The 20,000-nt window shown below is 42.3% G+C and overlaps 1 protein-coding gene across 1 annotated transcript in view; it reads left to right on the top strand.

Annotated features, from left to right (window-relative positions):
- Positions 1–20,000, top strand: part of nrxn2b (neurexin 2b) — a 383,071-nt gene that overhangs the window by 303,523 nt on the left and 59,548 nt on the right. Inside the window, 2 exon segments of the mRNA XM_081353640.1 lie at positions 6,622–6,793; positions 11,599–11,688. Coding sequence (XP_081209766.1) covers positions 6,622–6,793; positions 11,599–11,688 — 262 coding nt within the window.

Below are 20,000 nucleotides of genomic sequence, written 5' to 3'. Positions count from 1 at the left end.
CCAGACACACATTTTGTTTTTTGGATTTTGTTGTAAGTGACGTCACAGCTGTGAAGAACATCATGTCTTTATTGTGAACACACACACACACACATACGTCTCACACTGACGTCTGTCTGTCTCCTCAGCGGTTCATTATAATCTAATTAAAGCCGTCCATCATTAGCTTACAGCGCTGAGAACATTAATTAACAGAAGAGTTATCACACGAAGAAGCTCTTCAGCAGAATCAGGAGAGATGCTGTTATAGTTTTGTTAAAGGTCCCATGGCATGAAAGTGTCACTTTATGAGGTTTTTAGCATTGATTTGAGTTCCGCCTTGGAGAAAGGGAAAGCTCAGACGGGCCGGTCTGGAATCTTCCCTTGTGTCGTCTTACGGGAACGGTTACCTCCACTCTCTCTGCTATGACCGTGCGAGCGCGATATTGGTTTCTCCTCGAGAGACATCATGGCTAGCAAACGAGCGGAGCATGGCAGTTGCCCAGTGTTTGGATGTACAAATGAGCACAACGGCAGAGGTCTAAGACTAATATGGTGGCGCTGGTTAGTGTCTATAGCTGATATTTTATACATATATGAGTGTTGAGTAGAGGTAAATCTTCAGGAGTAAATCATGGGTTATTATGTGTAACATGACTTCAGTATACGTGGACATGGAGAACTTTATCATTAAATATTAGCCAGAGTACAGTCTTCTCTAAACTACAAAGATCACTGATATAGATGCTAGATGAACGATAGCAACATGAAAAGCCAACAGTGTAGGCTAGCGTTAGCTACGTGATACTAACTGTGACGGCATACATAAACAAACCAACTAAAGTACTGTATCCAGACACTATATTTTAAACTGACCATCCGGAGACGTCCTGCTGTATCCGCTGAGTTCTTCAGGAGCTTCTCCATCCGGATCGGATTCTGGGTCAAACTGGAAAACGACTGCGTGTCTGAGCCATTGCTACATCCACTGTAAACATTAGCGCATGATACCGGCCCCAGAGCCCGTCTACGGAGAGCCTTGGCACTTCCTATCAGCCCCATTGTATCGATCTTGGTTGCAGTTCCATTAGAGTTCCACTGGGGGTGATCGCGGGCGAGTGCAGACTGAATGGGAGTCTATGGGGCTATACGGCTAAATGTGTCTCTTTCACCTGATTGCCGTTTTTCTCAGATTGCCGAAATCTCAGATTTTATTGTAGGTTTTGCAAGTTCAACATGGGTTATGGGTCGAAAGTTGAATGAACGAGCACTTATTTCTTTTCGATTTCTTACAGGTTGAGTTGTTGTTGCCCATAACACGCTAGCATTCTGCTAAAGACGTCAGCATTCTGACGTCATTGACATTTTAAAAGACTTTTTAAACCAAATAAGTGACTCTAAAAAATCTAACACCCAGCAATGTGTAATTTCTTTGCATCTTCTTTCGAATACAACATTCAAATTACTAGACAAAAAATTATATCCTGAGAAAAGTGGGTTTTGAGGGTATTTCGCCATAGACCTCCATTCATTCTGCACTCGCCCGCGAGCGCCCCCGCATGGACAGAGACGTGTTACTGCAGCCGGTCCAGAAACCGGAAGTAAGCAGAGAGTGCCAGTTCTCTTCCTATTAGACATTCTCTGCCGGCCCCAAGCTGGTCAAGGCCACACCCCCACCCTCCACCTTGCCCCGCCTCTGTCCTCCTCATTAGCATTTAAAGCTACAGACACAGAAATGGCTGGTCCTGAGGAGGGCTCACTGTGGGACTGGCTGGAGGCCTCAGGTACAGTATTAGGGACCCCTGAAGCCTATATAAGAGCATCCAGCATGTCAGAGGACCTTTCATTTTTCAAATTAACTTTAATTTTTGTATTTTAAAAGTTTCTAATTTTAAAGTTTTAGTAATTTTGTTGTGTGTGTTTTTTTTAAATATATATTTTATGATATTTCAGTTAGGTAACAAAAATGTTATTTTATGTTTTAACCCTAAGCGCATGAAAGAGCTGAAATCTCTCACCGGTTTGTGCTTCTGCGCATTCATTATAATCAACTCATTTACATAGTTAAATAAGCCTGTGTGTGTGAGTGTGTGTGTGTGTGTGTGTGTGTGTGTGTGTGTGTGTGTGTGTGTGTGTAAGAGAGTGTGAACAGACTGTGATTTATCTGTGTTTACACAGATCGACATGCAGAACAGAAGGACAAATGAAGGACACACACTCACACACACGCACACACTCTCACTCATTCACACACACGCACACACACACACACACACACACACACACACACACAGTTCAGTACAGTGATGATTGACAGGATGAGTGGGCGTGGCTGTGTCAGGTCAGAGGTCAGGCTGCTTTCATCACTTCATTAGTATTCAGAGTTTGCTGAGCGTGTTAGCTAACGTTCACACAGCGAACGAGACGCATTTACAAACCATCTGTTGCAACGCGTGTCACATTTCACCACCTCTCAAACACACACACACACACACACACACACACACACACACACACACACACACACACACACACACACACACACACACACACACACACATCTGAGAGAGAGAGAGAGAGAGAGAGAGAGAGAGAGAGAGCCATGATACTAACAGAGAGAGAGCGAGAGAGAGAGAGACATGATACTGACAGAGAGAGAGAGAGAGAGAGAGAGAGAGAGACATGATACTGACATAGAGAGAGAGAGAGACATGATACTGACAGAGAGAGAGAGAGAGAGAGAGAGCCATGATACTGACATAGAGAGAGAGAGAGAGAGAGAGAGAGAGAGACATGATACTGACAGAGAGAGAGAGAGAGAGAGAGAGAGAGAGAGAGAGAGCCATGATACTGACATAGAGAGAGAGAGAGAGAGAGAGCCATGATACTAACAGAGAGAGAGCAAGAGAGAGAGAGAGAGAGAGAGACATGATACTGACATAGACAGAGAGAGAGAGAGAGAGAGAGAGAGAGAGAGAGATGATACTGACATAGAGAGAGAGAGAGAGATAGACATGATACTGACAGAGAGAGAGAGAGAGAGAGAGAGAGAGAGAGAGAGAGAGAGCCATGATACTGACATAGAGAGAGAGAGAGAGAGAGAGAGAGAGAGAGACATGATACTGACAGGGAGAGAGAGAGAGAGAGAGAGAGAGAGAGAGAGAGAGCCATGATACTGACATAGAGAGAGAGAGAGAGAGAGCCATGATACTAACAGAGAGAGAGCAAGAGAGAGAGAGAGAGAGCCATGATACTGACATAGAGAGAGAGAGAGAGAGAGAGAGAGAGACATGATACTGACATAGAGAGAGAGAGAGAGAGAGAGAGCCATGATACTGACATAGAGAGAGAGAGAGAGAGAGAGAGCCATGATACTGACAGAGACAGAGAAGTTACAGAATCTTCCAGAATATAACTTATGTTTTTTCATCATCTTCTGCGACTTACAGTATATTCCAAACTAATTTAGACAAATATCTAATCATTCTTATGAGTTTATGTTCTAAATGAGTTTATGGTTAAAATGAGAACAAATATCTGCAGTAAATGTATCTTGATTTAAGAATGTTTAGATATTTGTGCTGGAAAACAAGACATGATGTTTTATTAACAATGTTCGGAGAAGAGCATGTTCAGATAATTAACCTAATTAACATGGGAGGAGCTCATTAATTTAATCAACTCACTTAGCATCAGGAGGCATATATATATACACTGAGGAAGAACATTAATGGGTGCTTCTTGTTTTGTTGCATGTTTTTCACATTTTAAGCAGTCTTAATATCTCATGCGATTTAATTTCCCAGGTAAATGTGTCTTGCTTTAAGGATATTTTGTATTGAGGAAAAACAAGGACAATTATTTTTAGATCGGGTTCATGGATCGTCCATTCGTCACAGAAGCACATTTGGCTGTTGGTGTTTTGTGCGTATGAATTCATATATTTGCTACATAAATAAATGAGTTCATCTTAGAACGGCTGGAATAAACACGGCATGACGCAACGTGTACACAACACTCCTCGCTCTCGCTTCAGGGAAGAGCTTCCATTGATTCACGTGCCTGAATCGTTGAATCATTCATCTTGACTTCCGGTTTCTCTTCACTCTCAGACTCACAGTCACACACACACACACAGATCAAACATTTATATGATGCTGAATGGAGCTGTTGGGTTGCATTCGGGTTAGCGGTGTCTAAAAACATGGTACTTTTCTTGATTCAGGAGGTCAGAAAAAGCTCCTCAGGTTACGACTGTAACCATAGTTCCCTGAGAAGAGAACGGGATGCTGCGTCGATGGCGCTTTGGGAATGATAATGCCCAAACACCGTACTTACAAGTGCCTGTCTGTGTGAAACTGTGGCACAACTAAGACATAGCACCTGAGAACCTGGGGCAGCGTTCAGGCTATAAAACCTCACGAATATGAGCAGGGAAGACCAACCCACCACATCACAAACCTCTTGAAGGGATACACCCGAAATGAAGGCCTTGGAGGCCGCCATACTCCTGGCAGAATGAGCTCTGACAGCTAAAGGTGAAGGCTGACCGGAGAACTCATTAGCAAGAGAGATAGCCTCAAAAATTCACTGGCTGACTGTCTGCTTTGAAGCAGGAAGAGCTTTCTTTGGTGATCCGAAACAAACAAACTGCTGATCAGATTTTCATCTCTGTGGACATATGTATCCAGCGCTCTTACTGGACAGAGCAGGTTCACTTTTCCTGGTCCTGATCTCTGAAAGGAGGAGGTCAAAAGGCTTGCAAAACGATGGTCGGCACCTTCGGGACATAGCCCGGTTTAGGGTAAAGAAATGCCTTAACCATCCCAGGGCCCAACTCAAGACACGTGGAGGATACCAGTAAGACCTGAAGATCTCCTACTCTTTTAAGAGAAGAAATGGCTAGAAGGAAGACTGTTTTTAAAGGCAGAAAAGCCTTCTTCAGTCAGCCGCAGATAAGCCTTCTAAAACATTAGCCACGTCCAGGAACCCTGGTACGAATGGCAGTCCTCAACCTAATAAACCTGGGGCGTGGGACATGGTAAGCCATTATGGCCTCCACGTAAACTTTTAATGTAGAAGGGGATAGCCCTGCTGAAAAGCGATCTTGTAGAAACTCTAGCACTGAACCAACCGGACAGGTGCAACTGGATCCCACTGTTGCGCCAAGAAGTGAAAAGTTTCCACTTCAGGGAGTAAAGTTTCCTCGTAGACAGAGTTCTGGAGTGAAGTATGGTCTCTACAACCTCGGTTGAGTCTATGAGCTGGGCCCTCTCAGAGGCCAAACCCACAGTTTCCATATCTCTGGGCAAGGGTGAAGGTCCCTTCTGTCCGGAATCTCCAAACGAGAGCCGTTGAGGAGGAACACTTGGTCCGAGAACCATATTCGGCTCAGCCAGTACGGTGCTACTAGCAATAGACTTAATCCATCCTGGTGGACCTTCTCCTGAACTCCTGGGAGCAGAGCAATCGGGGGAAAAGCATACAGACCAGACATAGCCTCGGCCATGTCTATCCCCAGGGGGGCTGGTTGTATGAGGGAGAACCAAAGTGAGCGAGAATGACATCTCGATGCCGAACCGCCAGCTGTTCCGACTCTGCTAGGAAAAGCCAGTCGTCTATATAGTTCAGAATGCGAGTTCCCTGCAGCCTGAGCGGGGTGATAGAGCTCATCTACGCGTTTGGTGAACGTGCGGGATGACAGGCCCAATGGAAGAACCAGATATTGGTACGCTTCGCCCCGAAAGCAAACCGCAGGAACTCTTGTGTTTTGGAAGGATAGAGACATGGAAGTATGTGTCTTTCAGATCTATCATGACAAACCAGTCCTCGGATCTGATGTGAGTCACGATCTGCTTCAAAGTCAACATTTTGAACTTGAGCATTTTGAACGAAGCCTTCTTCATGGAAAGAACGGTCCTCAGATCCGGCTTCTGCTTAGAAGGCTTCGGCTGAGAGTGTCGTTGTCGAGCCCCCATGATTCTTGTTCCTAATCTCAGCACGATTGTGCCATAATTGCAGGGGTGCTGGGGGTGCGGTTTTCACAGGATTGTAAATGCAATTTACATTTATTCATTTTTAGAATTTAGTAATTTATGTGTAATAAACACTTTAAGTAGGCTATTAAAAAAGTGTTGTGACGAAAAAACCATGTGACGTTCCGTCTCGCCATCGGACCAGTTGACACACGTGCTTCAGACACCATCACGCGGAGGCGTTCCCAAAGCGCGAGTTCCCTTGAAAGGGAGCATATATTTTTTTACTTTGTTTCACTGACAGCAAACCTACTTGCTTTGACTTGCTGTGGCTGGGCGGCATGTTGGGGGCGGGACTATCAGTTTGACTGACCAATAGCAGATGGGGCGGGACTATCAGTTTGACTGACCAATAGCAGATAGGGGCGGGGCAGATGACTCAACTGTGTGTGTGTGTGAATTTGAGAGGAAACAGAGTTTGGATTAGTTTGGAAGAGACTGAGCATCAGCAAATAGTAGAAGAAAGCATTGATTAATGAGTTTGACCTGCAGTGAAAAAAGCATCCGGATGAAGAGATGATTTCTGGGTGTAAAATCACATGCTTCATGCTGACCCGCCCCTGATCTCTCTCTCTCTCTCTTTCCCCTGTGTGTGTGTGTGTGTCAGGAGCGTGGGAAGGTCGGCGTGATCTTTAACGTGGGGACGGATGATATCGTCATCGAGGAGGCTGGCGTGATGGTGAGCGATGGGAAGTATCATGTGGTGCGGTTCACTCGCAGCGGCGGGAACGCTACACTACAGGTGGACAATCTGCCCGTGATCGAGCGCTTCCCTTCAGGTGAGTGCACACACACACACACACACACACACACTCTCTCTGTCATTGAGGAAGATGATTTTTGTTTAAATGATGGTCATAAACTGTTACACATTGAATGATTCAAACTATCACACCAAACCTGTTTGTGTCTGTCCAGCTTTATACAGTACAGGTACAGTAGTTTTACAGCAGCTTCATAGTCATAAACAGGAGCATAACAGAATCAGTGATGCAAACTCATATTTGGCTGTAAAGACAATAGAGTCATTATTAAGATCAATTCAGTTCAACTTCAACTTTAATAGCGACGTTGTTGCCCAGAGTGCTTCACAGTTAGAATTAAAAACATACATGTATAAAAACATTTACCAACTGTATAGTGAGATCAGTGTAGATGGGAAAAAAACCTAAATACAAATAAGTTATTACTTCAATGAACAGAATACCCTTAACTAAAAGCTAAGTTAAAAAGATTTAGACTTAACAATTTGTATTGCTGGAGCTTGCCGGATATGAAGGTCCAGTTAGTTATGAGTTCAGTCCAATAACTGTGTAAAGTTCATCAGTTATGAGTTGTAAATGAGTTGTATTTAGCTATAGAGCTTGTTGAACAGCATCTAATATGATCAATCTCTGGTGGTCGAACGCGTTCGGTCAAATGTGTGATTCATGTGGAGTTTCACCACAGTAAACTCACACTAACACACAGCTGGATATGAATATATACTGGTGTCATAATGACTGAGATGAATGTTAATGAAGCGGATCTGCGCTCCTCCTCAGCGAACGAGTGCGGTGTGACGCGAGGAGACCGGAGGAGTATAAATACCCCGTGACCCAGTTAGCGCAGTGGCATTGTGGGTAGAATGTTGAGCAGAATCTGAAACCCGTCCGGGATTGATCCGAGTCTCCGAGCCGTCGCCATAGCAACGGGTTCTGGAGTGAAGTTAACGTGAACTGGGTTAGAAGTGTGTGTGTGTGTGTGTGTGGGGGGGGGGGGGGTGTCATGCTGAAGGGCATTACTGAGGGATCATTTGTTATTGATAATGTCTTAAATATTGAGTTTCAAACAGATAACTGTGAAGTCGGACATGGAAACCATAGATCTGAAGCTTGAGGATAAAATCATCTAATCACTATTCTTCTAAGGTCTCTCAGAACAAGTCCATATGTAAGGAGACTTTATTAATTATTGTTTGTTTGTGAACGAGGGACTCATCATAGATTCTGCCTGAAACACCTTTACTTTCAGACAATCCTTAAAAGTTAAACTAAAATAAACCAGAGTTCTTCAGAGGAGCACAAAATAACAGTTGTATGGTACATGAAATATTAAAAAATAATAATTGTACATTCATCTGATTTAATTTCTCTAAATAAAATGTCAGTATGATGTAACAATATAACATAAATAGTTAAATTGTGAGCATTATTTAATGAGCTGTCTTGTAAAGTGTTACTTTACAATGATATTCCCAGTAGAGTGAGACTCACGAGTGTGTGTGTGTGTGTGTGTGTGTGTGTGTGTGTGTGTGTGTGTGGTGGGTGGATATGGTCATCAGTGTGACTATTTTCTCTGCTTTCGTAATGCTTATCAGGAGTAGAATGAGATATTTCATGAGGAGTTCAGCGTGAGATGTGTGTGTGTGTGTGTGTGTGTGTGTGTGTGTGTGTGTGTGTGTGTGTGTGTGTGTGTGTGTGTGTGTGAGGAGCTCAGCGTGAGATCTCTGCCTTCATCACATCACCGTCACAATGAATCCTGCATTTCCAGACGAGCTGGTGTGTGTTTGAAGAGACTCTCGGATAAAGATGTCACTTTCCAGGATAAGGTTGTGTGAAACGAGAGAATGAAACCGCATCTGATGTGTTTTATATAAATGTTGTGAGGGCTGTTTCCATCTCACAAACACTCGGTCTCACAGTGATCTCAAATGTAAAAGAAACCAGAGGTGTAAAATACTCAGAAAATTACACAAGTGAAAATAAATCATATAAGTGGAAGTATGGATACTGTGTGAATTACGTATACTCGATTAAAAGTATCTAGCTAAAAACATACTAGAGTGAAAGTAAAAAAGTACAACTGTAAACTGTATTTGAAGTAAGATGTAATCCGGCAAACAATGAGTGAAAAGTACTGTATTTTTCTTTGGAAAATGTAATTATGGCAGGACACTTAATGATCTAACTAATACTAGTAGATATTACCATTCTTAACCAGTTAATTAATCACAGTTCATTACATTTTCTATTACAAGTTTTCTAAAACGTTATATTTAAAATCAATCTATGCATTAAATGCACTAATATGCATACATTTCCAGAATATAAATATGAACATTAGATAAAGCCAGATTCAAAATTCCTGTTTGATTTTGTTGAGATATTAGAGTTAAAAAAAATTATTGAGTGGATTTGGGATATCTATTTTATCACTCCATAAATCAGAAAATATTGTCAACAGATGGAAAAAAACACACATTTTCTCCATGTTTTTAGGAATAAAATGCTATAAAAATCAGGTTAAAGGAGACATGAACAAACCCCTCAGTAAAAACCTTCAGAATATAGATGTGAACAAAACTCTAAATTTTGGTGTATGTAAGTGTTACTGAAGTGGAGAAAAAACTCATTTAACAACATGTATTGTAATTGAAATATACAGACGCAAATAGATAAAGTGTAATAAAATAAAAATCCAACAGTTGCTCTAACTAAGGTTTATTAGTTAACTTTACTTAATGTCTTAACTTAATTGTAAAAATCTTCTCTTCTGTTCACATACTATAGTTTACTCAGAAAACCCAAATTAAGATTTAATGATTGATTTGAGCGCCATTTTATCGAGCATAAAAGAATTTCCTCCACTTTTGCAGATACTTTTCTCTAGTTGCATTCACTAATTTCCCAACGTCATCTTGAAAGTTGAATTATCAATACAACTGACACCTTTGAGACATCACAAAAGCTGACTTCATAAATTGAAATTTCCTAAAATAATAAATAGTTTGAACTCACGCTTATGGTGATCAGTGTTCCTTTGGTTGGGCACTTGGAACTTCATTGATATGATTGTAATTCTCTTGCTACTGATGCAGCAATGCAACAAGAAATCACAGTTATTCGGTTTCAAAGGAAGGGAAGTAATACACAGGCTGTGTTGAAAAGGTGACCTTTAGCTTCTAACAAAGTCATTATCTAGTCTATTTTTCATGTTGAATAATGATATTTTGAAAAAAGCCTTGTGAAAATTTTACTTTTGTTTATATTTTCTCTCTATATTTGTGACAACATCATGCTTGAGTCACACACAGACTTCAACATTCAGCGCACAAAACACAACAATGGTAACAATTACATTTTATTTATTATTTATTCTTTTTTAGTTACTAGAACTCTTGTGTAAGTGAACTATACTAACTAAGAATTTGTTAGAACTAGTTCACTTTACTTCGTTTTTTGAGGTAGTCTTTAGTTTGCATGCTTTTTTCAAGTGTGCCTAACTAATTAGATTTTACAGTGTAGTCTGAAATAAGACAAAATCTCTAAATTAACTAGTGCATGAAAAAACAACTGTATTGCCTGTAGTGTCTGGCCTTAAGTAGAAGAACATGCTCTTGAGTAAAGTACAAATCACCCATAATAATACTTAAGTATAGTGAAATAGTATAGTAAAATTACTCAAGTATTTTACACCCCTGAAAGAAACCATCTGAATACTTCACGCAAGCAATACTTGACACACACGAGTCTGAGGAGAATGCCGTGTTGAGATATGACCCAGGAGGATCTGATCTTGCTAATAAAGCTGACTCTGATGGCCAGCGCGGGTACAGATGCATGTGTGGATTATGATGAGATCGTTTGCAGTCGAGATGCAGGAGTTATTAAGAGTCCGTCGCTCCGCTAGCAGCGACTTCATTAAAGACAGAGAGGAAAGATTGCTGAAGATAATTAAAGAACTGACTCTGATTCACTACAACGCCGACTGTCCCTCACAGAGCGAGACGTCATGCCAGCAGATTCGCACATTCTCAGTGTGATTTTCTCTCACAATAAGTGTTTATATATATGAATCATAATGATCTCCGCAGGTCCTTCAGCGACACACTGATTTATTCTCAGTGTGTGTGTCTACAAATCAAACAGGTTTGGTGTGATCACTGCTATTCTAGTTTGGATTCATATTTTGAATTTGCATTGGTTGGGTTCTTGTTATTTTTAATAGTATGTGATTTTTAATATGTCTATATAGTTTGTGTTTATTATTTCAGATTAAATTCTTGTTATTTTAGTACTTAAAGTTAAATGAAACAAAAATGGAAAAGTTGCCTTAATTCTTACTTTTTTCAGGTAAAGAATGGTTTATGGTTTTCTGTTTAGTTAGTGATAATCAAACTAAATCAATGCGCTCAAGAACATTTGGTTGTTTGACCTGAAACAGAAAACATCTTCCTGCAGATTTACAGTTTTGATGTTCACCAGGACTGATATGAAAATGTTCTTTATGCATTTTTTAATGAGAATGACAATGATTTGATGTTGCTTTTCCACCTTCATTATGACACTTTAATGCACTGTAATTATTATCCATAAGTAATATTCAACCTCTAAAATGACTCATAAATATGCTTAACTCATGTTTAAAACACATGGTAACCAGAGCTTGGTTCACTTTCTAACCTCAAAAACGATGTTTAAAGCCTTGAAGGTGTTAAATCTGATTTTAAAGTTCATAACCTGCTAAACGTTCTCTCTAACCTCTAATCTTTAACCTTTGACCTTCCAGATTGTAACCTGTTGAATTTGTTTGTTCTTCAAAGGGAACTTTGATAATGAACGGCTGGCTATTGCTAGGCAAAGAATCCCGTACCGACTCGGTCGGGTAGTTGACGAATGGCTACTCGACAAAGGTAATTAAACAGCACAAACCCCACTAATGAACGACCTGTCTAATCACGCTAAACACATCTCTGGATGAAGTGCACGCCCAGAGACGCAGCGGAAAACATCAATGTCCAGCGATTTATTTTCACATGTGGAAAATGAGGCTGAATATGAAAATCACCAGAGTTTAATTACTCTGTCGAATTTAAAGAAGTGGGACTTGCTGAAGATTTCTACTGAAGACGAATGAGTTGCGCTGCGATCCTCAGATGTGTGATATTCAGGCATCTGACAATGGGACTGCACTTCTCCAGAGTATTAACCTTACCAATAACCCCCACATAACCCTCCCTTAACCCCAACAACACGCACTGTTCACTGCTCAAAACATCTAAACTCCAGTTAAAGGGACTCTATTTCAGTGCCTCTGTTCCATCTTCGCTGTGTCGTCGTTACGTCTACATTTATGTCAACTTTAACCCTTTGTGTCCAGAAGCTCCTCACTTCCTGTCGCACAGGTGCTAAATTAATTCACTTCCTGTTTTGAGGGCAAAAATTAGAAATCGCATCTAATTCTTTTAGCTTTAACCAGTCGGAACAGGACTGATGCATGGATATTAAATGTTAAATTGAATGTCCCCAACTAAGCAAGCCAAGCCAATGGCAATTGGTAGAAATGTAACAAATATGTCTTTATGACCAATTTTTGGACTATTTGAAATTCCAGCGTAGTGATTGATGAACTAATGCCATGGGGTTTTACACTGTAAAAAGTGCTGTTCCTCCTCAGTATTTTGTTTCATATTTCCTCCTCGGTATATCTTGTTCTACAGTACAAATATCTGAACATTCTTAAATCAATATGCATTTACTCGTGTATACCAATGGGCCAAACTTAAACTTCATTCAAAAGGAAAACACGTTTATATTTCTGATCCCATCGGCATGTATTTTTTCTTGTTTTAGTAATAAACTAACTTTTAGCAATAACTCAGAAAACAAGACTTCTTATCAGCTCAGGTTTTGCATCTAAAGTAATTGTATCTTGATTTAAGAATGTTCAGATATTAGTGCTGGAAAACAAGACAAAAATGCCGATTTGTAGATGTTTATATTGATCAATAGCATGCAAATCAATGCGTTTGTAAAGCAAAGTTCCAGGTTCAACACAAGTCCATATTGAGAGTCTCTTTGACAAGCTGAACATGAGAATCTCCGTTTGAGCGTTGAGGTGTAGATGTGCTGATCAACAACATTAAAACAGACACGATCAGAGGTTCTGAAGGGTTATTAAAGTAAGTATTTCAGTGTAGAGGACGCTCTGTCGACTCAAAGGGTTAAAGAAACTCCAGGATTTACTGACAGGGGAAACGTAAAGGTTTAACCAACCAAAGACTCGAGCGTTCTTCTAAACCCTGAGGGCCACCGCTGTTCTTCTCGTTCTAGTTTACATTGGATTAGATGAAGTTGAAGCCCTCAGTCATAAACCGGTTTCTAAACTCACATAACCGAATGAACAGCGATCCGATGAAGAATACGGATTATTAGTCAAAGCCGACGAACCGTCTAAATAGAGCTAACCGCATGCAGCGCTGGAATGAATCTCTGAGGGTTAAACTGAAATTATTCTTTGTCAAAAGTTATTTGTGAATGAATCAGATCCATTGAAAGAGTAAACGTTCTACTTGTTGTTTTGGAACGTTTGCCGAGAGAATACGGTCCCTTTAACAAATAAATGTGTGAGAATAAAAGATGAAGCAAATGATGTGTTGATTCACTGTGTGAACTGTCATGTCTGTGAATGCAGTTTGGACTATTGAGTTTTAGGACTGTCAACATGAAATATAAATAAATCATTGATTCATATTCCTGCTCTTACTGTGAATGAAACATCAGTGACGTTAGTCTAACGAAATGTATTTTTTGTCTCTATAATCTTTAACAATCCTTATAATCCTACAGGAGAATGTTCAATTAAGGCAAAAACTTTTTATTGATTAGTTCATGCTAACTAATCTAGTCAAGTAATGTTAACTAATGAACCTTGTTGTAAAGTGTTACCTAGAAGACTTGTAATACAAAACAAATGTCTTAATGTGCTGTGATGAATCTACTGGGTAAGTATGGGGATATCTGTTAGTTAACATTTTTACCCCTTTCACCTGTGGTGTCTTTCCTTAAAAAGTCAAAGTAAAGTCCTGAATATGTACGACGTCACATTACTGAGTTGTGCATGAGTTTCATGTTGAGTGAACGCAGCAATAGTCCAGACTGTACTGGGTCCGTCACACATCCCAGTATTCCAGGATCATTGTGGAAAAGGCCAGTGAATGTGTGGAGAAAGACTCTCTCGTGTGACGTTGAGTTAGATCAGACAGAACGTGTTATAAATTCAAGATGGCAGCACCTCCACACAGCTCAATGAAGAGGAAAAAAGGGTTTAACGGCTCAATTCCAGCAGAAGAGCCTTTATTTTTGTTCATATCATTCCCTATTCTCCTGTATCTGATGCTTCTCCATCTCTCATGTTTTATTGTGAAGCCGAGAGAGACACAGCCAGAGATTACAAATAACCGCAGTGCATTGATTTCTTCTGTGCTTTTATTCCTCTTCCTGAAGAAAGACCTCAGCGGGGAAATGCGAGCGCAGAACACATTTGTTTTACAGCAGAAACGCGCTCCTAAATCACTGCGGTTCAGCTCTGTTTCAACACTTTCTCACTGTTAAATTACTCCAGAGAGAAACAACACAGGCTTTTCTATTAGAGAGCGCAGAAGCTTCTAGAAAGCTCATTCGTCTCCACGCAAACTCCTGCAGAAACACGTGAGATTCCTCACCGGACGCTTTATTCATCCTGACAGTGTGTTTTCACCAGCTCAAGGAAAACTCCACATTAACAAGAGTTTCTGTCCCAGTTTTTGGTTCTTATGTCACATCATTTGATCCATCACAGATCAGATGGACACGATAGTGCTGAATTCCTGATTCGGTGTGACTGTGGTTATGTGTTTATAACTAGTAGTGATGCATTAAAAATATCAACTTTCAGAGAAAAAACAGTTTTACAATAAACCATGTTTCTTAGTATTTGAAAACAGCAGTCAATAAAGATGCAAATGTTCGTTGTCAGTTCATGTTAGCTCAGATCCAGTGAAATAATACATTTAATCATTTAGCAGAGGCTTTTATTCAAAGAGACTTACAAATAAGGAGAGCAATAGAATCAATTAAACTAATTATAGTGTAAGCAATCATTAGTAAACACAGTAATAAATAATAAACAGTTTTGTACACTGAACAAAATTATAAACACAACAGTTTTGTTTTTGCCCCCATTTTTCATGAGCTGAACTCAAAGTTCTAAGACTTTTTCTATGTACACAATAGGCCTGTTTCTCTCAAATATTGTTCACAAATCTGTCTAAATTTGTGTTAGTGAGCACTTCTCCTTTGCCGAGATAATCCATCCACCTCACAAGTGTGGCATATCAAGATACTGATTAGACAGCATTATTGCACAGGTGTGCCTTAGGCTGGCCACAATTAAAGACCACTCTAAAATGTGCAGTTTTACTGTGTTGGGGGGGTCAGGGGTGGTCCGGAAACCAGTCAGTATCTGGTGTGACCACCATTTGCCTCACACAGTGCAACACATCTCCGTCGCATAGAGTTGATCAGGTTGTTGATTGTGGCCTGTGGAATGTTGGTCCACTCCTCTTCAATGGCTGTGTGAAGTTGCTGGATATTGGCAGGACCTGGAACACGCTGTCGTATACGCCGATCCAGAGTCTGAAAAAATGGGGGCAAAACAAAAGTATTGCATTTATAATTTTGTTCAGTGTATTAATAAGTGTTGAAATCAACATAGTCTAACATAAAAAAGGCTTTAGAAGTATTAATCATTGTTAGTTCATGTTAAATCCAGTGGTGGACGAAGTACACATATCTATGTACTTGAGTTAAAGTAAAGATACTCAAGGTAAAATATTACTTGAGTAAAAGTAGAAGTGCTTCCTTTAAACATTCACTTGAGTAAAAGTACAAAAGTATTTGCCTTCAAATGTACTTGAGTATCCAAGTACTATGATTTTTTTTTTATGGCTATAATGTCCTATTATAATTTTTGTCACAAGACTCTTGCTTAACTCAGTCTACGTGAAGACTCTAATGTCACTCTTGGCACATCAATCTATCAATAAAACGACATTAATTAGTCTATATATATATGATTTGAATACATTTTTGTGTGTTTAATTTTGGAGGCAAGTGGACTGTTCCCATAAGGTATAATACATTTTACAGTATTTACTGTATATATTTTTCACAAGCGTCATAATGGTCATAATTATAAACATCCTAATGTTATGATACATTCACATAAACCTGCACAATGCCATTAAATATACACACACACCCACACACACACACATACATACATTATATATATATATATATATATATATATATATATATATATATATATATATATATATATATATATATATTCTAAGTTATGGGAGCAGCCAATTTCCCTCCAAAATTAAACACCAAACGTATTAATGCAGTGTTTCTGCTATTCCCTAGAATAAAAATGCTATTATATACAAGTCATTTTAGTGTCAACGTAATAAGCAATGTTCATTATGCGTCAATATTTACCGATAATTGCTGCAATAATAGCTGCTGCTCTCTGCCCTGCTTAAAATCATTGGCAACGCTATTTGTTTGAAACTATTGAGAGCTACACGAATCACGTGACCACGCGGCGGCGAGATCACAGTAGGCTTGTTCGACTTGAACCGGCGCTGCACACTGCACAGACTGCGATTAGAGAGTAGACGGCTCTGTATGCTTTTCAATCGCTCTAGCGATTTCGCTCTATACTTTGATGTCATAAACTGATCGGTCTGTGCAGCGCCGGTTCAAGTCGAAAAAGCCTAGTGTGTTGCAACCTCTTATATACTGTCTATGGTCGCAGCTCTCATATTTAACGGCTCTGGTTCGCGCTTAGTGGATACCGCCAAGGCAAGTTCAAAACAAAGCGCGCGCGCTGTACTGTGATTGGTGGCTCGTTTGACCAGTTAAGTTTTTATCCACTCATAAATAAAAAGGAACGACTGATTTTGAAAATGTAGTAGAGTAAAAAGTAAGATATTTTACTTTGAAATGTAGTGGAGTTAAAGTAAAAGTCTTCCCAAATTTAAATACTTCAGTAAAGTACAGATACGCAAAAAAGCTACTTAAGTACAGTAACGAATTACATTTACTTCGTTACTGTCCACCACTGGTTAAATCATGTACTAATGTTGACGAACGAAACCTTATTGTAAAGTTTTACTTATTAGTGTACTAGATTACATATCAATATATTTGTTCTTAACCTGTTAGTAAAAATCAAGCGTAGCATCAGTTCTGGCAGGTCATGTTAGTCAAGTTCGCATCAGCTGACCCTCAGCTGATCCACATCTACCTATAGGAATACGACGCCTATTACCGTATACATATATATGCTCCTTCAGTATTATCAGCAGCTCCTCTCATTTCTCAGGAGCTGATTTCCCTCCTCCATCCCCAGCTCCTCTCGTTTCTCAGGAGCTGATTACCCTCCTCCATCCCCAGCTCCTCTCGTTTCTCAGGAGCTGATTACCCTCCTCCATCCCCAGCTCCTCTTGTTTCTCTGGAGCTAATTACTCTCCTCCCTGCCCAGCTCCTCTCGTTTCTCAGGAGCTGATTACCCTCCTCCATCCCCAGCTCCTCTCGTTTCTCAGGAGCTGATTGCCCTCCTCCATCCCCAGCTCCTCTCGTTTCTCAGGAGCTGATTACCCTCCTCCATCCCCAGCTCCTCTCGTTTCTCAGGAGCTGATTACCCTCCTCCATCCCCAGCTCCTCTTGTTTCTCAGGAGCTGATTACCCTCCTCCCTGCCCAGCTCCTCTCGTTTCTCAGGAGCTGATTACCCTCCTCCATCCCCAGCTCCTCTCGTTTCTCAGGAGCTGATTACCCTCCTCCATCCCCAGCTCCTCTCGTTTCTCAGGAGCTGATTACCCTCCTCCATCCCCAGCTCCTCTTGTTTCTCTGGAGCTAATTACTCTCCTCCCTGCCCAGCTCCTCTCGTTTCTCAGGAGCTGATTACCCTCCTCCATCCCCAGCTCCTCTCGTTTCTCAGGAGCTGATTACCCTCCTCCATCCCCAGCTCCTCTTGTTTCTCAGGAGCTGATTACCCTCCTCCCTGCCCAGCTCCTCTCGTTTCTCAGGAGCTGATTGCCCTCCTCCATCCCTAGCTCCTCTCGTTTCTCAGGAGCTGATTGCCCTCCTCCATCCCCAGCTCCTCTCGTTTCTCAGGAGCTGATTGCCCTCCTCCATCCCCAGCTCCTCTCGTTTCTCAGGAGCTGATTGCCCTCCTCCCTCCCCAGCTCCTCTCGTTTCTCAGGAGCTGATTGCCCTCCTCCATCCCCAGCTCCTCTCGTTTCTCAGGAGCTAATTACCCTCCTCCCTCCCCAGCTCCTCTCGTTTCTCAGGAGCTAATTACCCTCCTCCCTCCCCAGCTCCTCTCGTTTCTCAGGAGCTAATTACCCTCCTCCCTCCCCAGCTCCTCTCATTTCTCAGGAGCTGATTACCCTCCTCCCTCCCCAGCTCCTCTCGTTTCTCTGGAGCTGATTACCCTCCTCCCTCCCCAGCTCCTCTCGTTTCTCAGGAGCTAATTACCCTCCTCCCTCCCCAGCTCCTCTCATTTCTCAGGAGCTGATTACCCTCCTCCATCCCCAGCTCCTCTCGTTTCTCAGGAGCTGATTACCCTCCTCCCTCCCCAGCTCCTCTCGTTTCTCAGGAGCTAATTACCCTCCTCCCTCCCCAGCTCCTCTCATTTCTCAGGAGCTGATTACCCTCCTCCATCCCCAGCTCCTCTCGTTTCTCAGGAGCTAATTACCCTCCTCCCTCCCCAGCTCCTCTCGTTTCTCAGGAGCTGATTGCCCTCCTCCATCCCCAGCTCCTCTCGTTTCTCAGGAGCTGATTACCCTCCTCCATCCCCAGCTCCTCTCGTTTCTCTGGAGCTGATTGCCCTCCTCCCTCCCCAGCTCCTCTCGTTTCTCAGGAGCTGATTACCCTCCTCCCTCCCCAGCTCCTCTCGTTTCTCAGGAGCTGATTGCCCTCCTCCCTCCCCAGCTCCTCTCGTTTCTCAGGAGCTGATTGCCCTCCTCCCTCCCCAGCTCCTCTCGTTTCTCAGGAGCTGATTGCCCTCCTCCATCCTCAGCTCCTCTCGTTTCTCAGGAGCTGATTGCCCTCTTCCATCCCCAGCTCCTCTCGTTTCTCAGGAGCTGATTACCCTCCTCCATCCCCAGCTCCTCTCGTTTCTCAGGAGCTGATTACCCTCCTCCCTGCCCAGCTCCTCTCGTTTCTCAGGAGCTGATTACCCTCCTCCATCCCAGCTCCTCTCGTTTCTCAGGAGCTGATTACCCTCCTCCCTGCCCAGCTCCTCTCGTTTCTCTGGAGCTGATTACCCTCCTCCATCCCCAGCTCCTCTCGTTTCTCAGGAGCTGATTGCCCTCCTCCCTCCCCAGCTCCTCCTCCATCCTCAGCTCCTCTCGTTTCTCTGGAGCTGATTACCCTCCTCCCTCCCCAGCTCCTCTCGTTTCTCAGGAGCTGATTACCCTCCTCCATCCCCAGCTCCTCTCGTTTCTCAGAAGCTAATTACCCTCCTCCCTCCCCAGCTCCTCTCGTATCTCAGGAGCTGATTACCCTCTTCCATCCCCAGCTCCTCTCGTTTCTCAGGAGCTGATTACCCTCCTCCATCCCCAGCTCCTCTCGTTTCTTAGGAGCTGATTACCCTCCTCCCTCCCCAGCTCCTCTCGTTTCTCAGGAGCTAATTACCCTCCTCCATCCCCAGCTCCTCTCGTTTCTCAGGAGCTGATTACCCTCTTCCATCCCCAGCTCCTCTCGTTTCTCAGGAGCTGATTACCCTCCTCCATCCCCAGCTCCTCTCGTTTCTCAGGAGCTAATTACCCTCCTCCATCCCCAGCTCCTCTCGTTTCTCAGGAGCTGATTACCCTCTTCCATCCCCAGCTCCTCTCGTTTCTCAGGAGCTGATTACCCTCCTCCATCCCCAGCTCCTCTCGTTTCTCTGGAGCTGATTGCCCTCCTCCATTCCCAGCTCCTCTCGTTTCTCAGGAGCTGATTACCCTCCTCCATCCCCAGCTCCTCTCGTTTCTCAGGAGCTGATTACCCTCTTCCATCCCCAGCTCCTCTCGTTTCTTAGGAGCTGATTACCCTCCTCCCTCCCCAGCTCCTCTCATTTCTCAGGAGCTGATTACCCTCCTCCCTCCCCAGCTCCTCTCGTTTCTCAGG

This window comes from Scardinius erythrophthalmus (assembly GCF_964197995.2).
Source record: "Scardinius erythrophthalmus genome assembly, chromosome: 2".
In the NCBI taxonomy this organism is placed as follows: Eukaryota; Metazoa; Chordata; class Actinopteri; order Cypriniformes; family Leuciscidae; genus Scardinius; species Scardinius erythrophthalmus.
This window is presented reverse-complemented; position numbering and strand designations above follow the sequence as displayed.